The sequence below is a fragment of the Olea europaea genome, unplaced genomic scaffold (genome assembly GCF_002742605.1).
Source record: "Olea europaea var. sylvestris unplaced genomic scaffold, O_europaea_v1 scaffold2258, whole genome shotgun sequence".
NCBI lineage: Eukaryota > Viridiplantae > Streptophyta > Magnoliopsida > Lamiales > Oleaceae > Olea > Olea europaea.
In genome coordinates, this window is record NW_019240632.1 from 89303 (window position 1) to 95680 (window position 6378).

A 6378-nucleotide genomic window follows, 5' to 3' on the forward strand; every position below is an offset into this window, starting at 1 on the left:
TCGAGTCATATGATCCTAATATTAGAAATGATGTTAGGATGACATATTTGGAAAAAGGTCCTTGTCAACTACGTGGACTTGACTTTCCAAGAAGACGGATAGGAAATGATAATAGGTGTTTTCAAAGGGAATGATTTTCTAAATTTTATTGGTTGGAGTACAGTATAGAAAATGATGTGGCTTATTGTTTGCATTGCTACTTATTCAAACTAGATAGAGGGGGTCAAGGGGGTGGACATATACTCACTAAGACTGGCTTTAGGGATTGGAAGCACAAAAGTACATTGAAAGATCATGTCGGGCTCATTGATAGTGCTTATAATCAAGCTTTTGCAAAGTGTACCAATTTGATGAATAAAAAGCAAAGTATCTCCCATGTTATTTCTAGCCAAAGTAGTAGTCAACAAAAAAATTATAAGACAAGGTTGACTGCGGTGCTAGACTGTACTAGATTTCTCTTGATGCAAGGATTGTCATCTCGTGGTCATGATGAATCGAAAGAGTCTCTTAATAAAGGAAATCTGATTGAGCTACTAAATTGGTATGCAACTCGTCGTAAGAAAATTAATGAAGTACTATTTAGTAATGCTCCTGGAAATGACCAAATGACTTCACCAAGCATCCATAAGGATTTGGTTAATTGTTGTGCTGTAGAGACGACAAGGTCTATGATCAACGAGATGGGCGATTCCTTGTTTTCAATTTTTATTGATGAGTCTCGTGATAATTCTATAAAAGAACAAATGGCAGTTGTTTTGAGGTTTGTTGACAAAAGTGGACAAGTGAAGGAGCGTTTGTTGGGTATTTGCCACATTGCTGATACTTGTGCCCAATCACTCAAGGATGCCATTGATGCAATGCTTTCTACACATGGGTTGAGCATATCTAGTCTGAGAGGTCAAGGTTATGATGGAGCAAGCAATATGTCAGGTGAGTTCAATGGCTTAAAAGCTTTAATTTTAAGATAGAACCCATGTGTTATGTATATTCATTGCTTTGCTCACCAGCTTCAGTTGGCAGTTATTTCTGTGGCACATAGGAATGTTATGCTTAGTGATTTATTTAACATGCTTGCTATTATTGTGAATTTGGTTGGTGCGTCATGTAAACGTGTAGATGCTCTTCGAACAAGTTATCGTGTTGAAATTCTGGAGAGCCTTAATATTGAGGAACTTTCTGATGGAATTGGTCAATTTCAAGAAATGAGTTTGGCACGTCCAGGTGATACTAGATGGGGCTCACATCTAAAGACAGTTACTCGCTTTATTAGTATGTTTAATGCGATCATAGATGTTCTTGAGAATATATTAGAAGACGGCATAAGTTTACAACAAAAATCAATGGCCATCAGACAGATGGACATTATGCAAGATTTTCAATTTGTGTTCAGTCTCCACTTTATGTTTGAAATTCTTGTAATTACAGATGACCTTTCACAAGCCTTACAGAAAAAGGATCAAAATATTCAGAATGCTATAAGATTATTGAAGTTGTGTAAGTACGCATTGCAGAACATGAGAAACAATGGTTGGGATACTTTGTTGAGTAAGGTAATTCAGTTTTGTGTTGATAGACATATTTCAGTGCCCAATATGGATGATATTGTAGTATCGAAAGGTTGAACTAGGCGTGCAAGTCAGCAGGTGACTTATTATCATTGTTTTTATGTTGATTGGTTTTGTTATGTGATAGATTCAATCTTGCAAGAGTTGAATGATCATTTTCCAGAAACAACTACTGAGCTTTTTACTTGCATTTCGTGTTTAAGTCCAAGAGATTCATTTGCAGCTTTTGATATATGTAAATTGGTTCGACTTGCTCAGTTATATCCTATGGATTTCAATAGTGAAGAGCTTTTATTACTTAGACCTCAACTTGACAAGTTTCTTATGTTCGTGAGAATGGATGAAGCTTTCTTCAACCTCAAAAGCATATCTTGTGTAGCTCAAAAGTTGGTTGAAATTGGAAGTTCTTGTTATTTTCCATTGGTTTATAGGCTGATCACATTAGTTTTGTTATTAAATGTGGCAACTGCAAGTGTTGAAAGGGTATTCTCTGCTATGAATCTAATCAAGAATGATCTGCGCAACAAAATGGGAGATGAAATGTTGAATGACAATTTGGTAGTTTACATGGAGAAAGATCTTTTATGAAACTTGAGAATGAGACAATATTGCAACGTTTTCAAAATATGCGACCTTGTAGAATTCAGTTGTCTAAGCTTGCAATTTCAAAGTAAGGTTGTATTGTATATTTTTTTAGCATTTTGGGTTGTATTAAACTATATTTTCATATGTATATATTTTCTAGATTTTAGTGCATTTACATATATATTGAATAATTTATAATATTATTTAATCTAATTTTAATAAACGATTGAACACCGATCGGACAGGGCTTTTACGATCGTCGATGGTCAATAGTCAAAGTCAACCTCCGCCCTAGCTGAATGTTGATGCTAGATTCGCCACTGGCCAGAATATGGAATTAACACAATAACAAACAATGGGTCCATGGACTTGATGACATGATAAACAGCCGTGGTGATAAACCGGCTACAAGACATAATGGGTTTTCTAATCAGCGAAGCGTAAAAGGTACACGACATAAAAAGACCCTTGTGAGGCATTTCTCTTGGTGGAGTAGGTGACAGCGGAGCAGCTGGTTGACTAATTATGGTGCGCGAGTGGCATTGAGCCCACCAATTTTGGATATGAAGTTGATATAGAATTCGGTACATATCATTTTCCTCCATCTAGTCCTGATCTATGGGATGCTTAAGATGGAGGTGAAGATTATGATGGTCAGCCCATTTTTGACGTTGTGATCATTGAAGATGTAGGAAAAGTAGTGGTTATTGAAATAATTTAAGAAAGAAAGAACCCTAACCAACCATATATGAAAATTAAGGGAATTAGTCAAGATTCATGTAGTTTCCTATTATAAAATATTCAAGTTCGAAAACAATTGGGAACGGAAGGATGGAAATAGTTGAGAGAATGGTAATATGCATAGTCACAGAAATGAATTATTACAAAGGTCGTTATATTGTCATCAAAATTTTCATTTTATAAGCTACATTTTAATTACTGTTGAGTTCCTCATCTTTATTCAATGTAGCAATTATTTCCTTTTTATTTTTCGTCGAATTCTTATTTTTGACATTCTATTGATTAGTACGTGTCGTCCTTAATGATGTTTTACATCAAAATGTTTTGTTTTCATGCATTGAAATGAGAAAAAATATTTTTTTCGCACTCTTAATTAATTTTTTTTTAAATGACGAAAAATAAATTGTTTTACATCATTTCAAAAGACTTGTGGACATAAAACTGTTATTAAATACAAAATATGTTAACTTCTAAAAAGTTTGAGGATAAGAATAACATAAAAATCTGTTAAGGGACATAAGTATTACAATGAGCAAAGATTAAGAATCTTAAGTGCAATTAAAATATGATGCAAATTAAAATTTTAGTGTGAATATAATTACCCCTTATTACAATTGAATTATTATAGGTCTTCCTACCGCGGAGGAAATTGTGCATGTTATATAGAAGCACGTTGACGAAGCCATAATAGGCCACAACCAAAGCTTAAGCATGTTGCTCTTTCATCAAGGAAATTACGTTCACACAATTTTTAAGTTTCAACTTAAAAAATCATGTAACTTATTAAAAAATAATATGATAATTGAGCTTTTTAGTATTAATAGTATAATTTAATTAAATAATATATCCACTAATTATGGATAACTATCACCACTATCATTGTCTCTCCCTATTAACTATCATTGTCTTCACTCACTCTATTGTCACACACTCAGTACACGTCTTTTATCTTACTGTGTTATCATTATCCTTCACTACTCCTCTCTAAAAATATAGAATCATGCTAGATGTACAGAACTAGTTCACAGAATTCCTTCACATATTACAGTTAGCATCAAATCATTGGAAGTCACACACGCGCACGCACACACACACACACACACAAAAGGAATCAATCAGATGCTATCAAATCAGCATCTGTATAACATCTATGAAGGAAAAGCATGTACATAAGGCTTTTTCCAAAAATATATTCGACAGCAACACCAATTGTCAAGGACGTTGATGAAGTCGAAAGTGCCAGCAACACAAGTTTCTTTCCTACATCTTGAATGTTGCCTTATCGTAAGCTTTGACGACCTCGACAATTGTGTCGAACATCCTGAGCCAGTGCAGGAGCCACGCTGATTTGGGTCCCTAATCTCGGTCACCTACCTTTTCAATGGTTGTTGTCTCACTCTGTTGTTGAGGTCACAACTGCAAAATTATACAAGTCGCTAAGGTATCGACTTTGATTCCAATTGCAAGGCAAAATCAATATGGGCTTTCTAGTTTTCAAGATTTTGAGAAGATAAAATATTTTTAGCAATGACGATGCTAGTGTGTGGGTTGTGGTAGTGGCATTGTTTATTGGATTTTAATGTGGATATGGTTGTGGTGGTGGTGGTGGTGCCAATAGTGGGAACGGGACAGTTCTTGTGACTGTGGAGTGTAAGTGTTATGCCCTAGACCCAATCGATTTAAGTTGTAAAACACTTTTAATATGTTTAATGCATTAAATTTTGGCAAGATCTATTATTTATTTAAATTAATATTCTGATAAATAATATTAAATAATAGAGTCCAAAAATTCAAATTTAAGTGATTTGTTAATCACACCTAGTTGTGATGGTGAGATGCAAATTATATATGATTGGATCTTGAACAATCCATGGTCGTAAGCAATAAGGAGATATAGATTTCGTTATTATGGATAGACAATCACGTGTGGTATTTCTTGTTTATGAAGTAAGTAGCTGAACTCACAAGTTAAAGTGTGGTGACACTTAAATGAACGCGTGGATGTTTTAGAATGAAACATTGGAGACCCTCTAAGAGATTCCACATGGATAGCTATCTAAGTATCAGTGGTTGATCTCTAACGTTCGGTAGTGGAATTGATCCTTTGACTTGAGGTCCTCATAGTACCTTATATGAGGACAGTCATGCTTTAACGGTGTTGAATGTTGCTCCGTCAAGGGCCGTTAATACGACATCGCTCGGGTATGTCAAGAACCATATGAAGGTTATGAATGATCGATAGAGGATTCGTCACTCTTAGATAGTAAGAGATTGTGATCTGCATTTTACTCAATTAAATTAATAACGAAATCCTTGGCTAAGGTATGTTCAAAAGTCGAAAAGGAGTTTTCGACTCATATTGATTTGAGGTAGAATGAAAGATATGATTGATAATCGAGATTGACACACTTCTATATCTCGTAACTGATCAGATCATATTTACAAATGGATTATAGTTTTATGGTAAACGAACATGTTTGATTTTATCATACCACGTGACATTTCCCGTCACATATGTTGCACTGATACATTGTTAGATGTCAATCTGGGACAGCGAGTGTGAATTGGTGATAAATTAAAATGGTGTTTTAATTTATTAATTTTTTATTAGATCAAAATAATATTTCACGTCGTTAGGTATCGTGATCGGGAACCTGATGGGTCGCACACAAAAGAGAATTGAAAGATTGCAATTTGTCAATTAATTAATTTAACAATCGTTGGATAAATTAATTAATTGAGCTGGTTATTTATAGCCCTTGATTAATTAATTGGATTAATTAATTCACGGACCAGATTTAATTAAATGGGTTAATTAAATATTGGACCGAACCGGGCCGATCCGAGCCCGTTTGGACTTATATAAATAAATGGCTAGAGTTTTAAATCTATACAGTTTTCATAATTCTTGCTAGTACAAGAGGAGAAACCCTAGCAGTTGCAATCTATTTTCTGTATGGAATTCATTGGAGGCTGGATAATTAGACAGCTGTGGGAGGCAGATCCAAACTCCTGGAACAAAGATAACGCAAAGGAGTTTGCAAATTCTAGAAAATGTATAACTTTTATCACAGTTCCTATTTAAATACAAAGATGAATTCTGGTGGGAATTGAAATTGTTTTTATTTCCGCTGAGCATGTTTAAGTAAATTCCCAACATGAAGTTGGTAGATGGGAGTTGGTGGTGGATTGTGGTGCATGTGGTGGTGTGTTGGAGTTGAACTATGTGGTGGTGGTGAGATGGAAGCTAAGTCTTGTTACAGATCTTCGTGTTGATGGTAAGGTGGTGATGGGAATGGGAATGGGAATGGTCATGGGATTAAGTAGAATGGATGGGATGAGAAGTAATTATGACTAATTGTTAGATAATTGTGTCAATTAAACAAATATATTGTGACCAATAAATAATATGTGACCTAAGAAATGTGTGATTTGACTCTAAATTTTTAATTGTGATAATTGTATTGTGTTTGTTAGATGCAAATCG

At 34.6% G+C, this 6378-nt stretch overlaps 1 protein-coding gene across 1 annotated transcript in view; it reads left to right on the forward strand.

The window, feature by feature from the left end:
* The window catches only part of LOC111381117 (zinc finger MYM-type protein 1-like), a 3024-nt gene extending 871 nt beyond the window's left edge, over positions 1 to 2153 (forward strand). Inside the window, exons 3-5 of the mRNA XM_023004845.1 lie at positions 164 to 930; positions 1021 to 1617; positions 1693 to 2153. Of these exons, the coding sequence (XP_022860613.1) occupies positions 164 to 930; positions 1021 to 1617; positions 1693 to 2153 (1825 nt within the window). The remainder of the gene's footprint in view (positions 1 to 163; positions 931 to 1020; positions 1618 to 1692) is intronic.
* The last annotated feature ends 4225 nt before the right edge of the window (positions 2154 to 6378 follow it).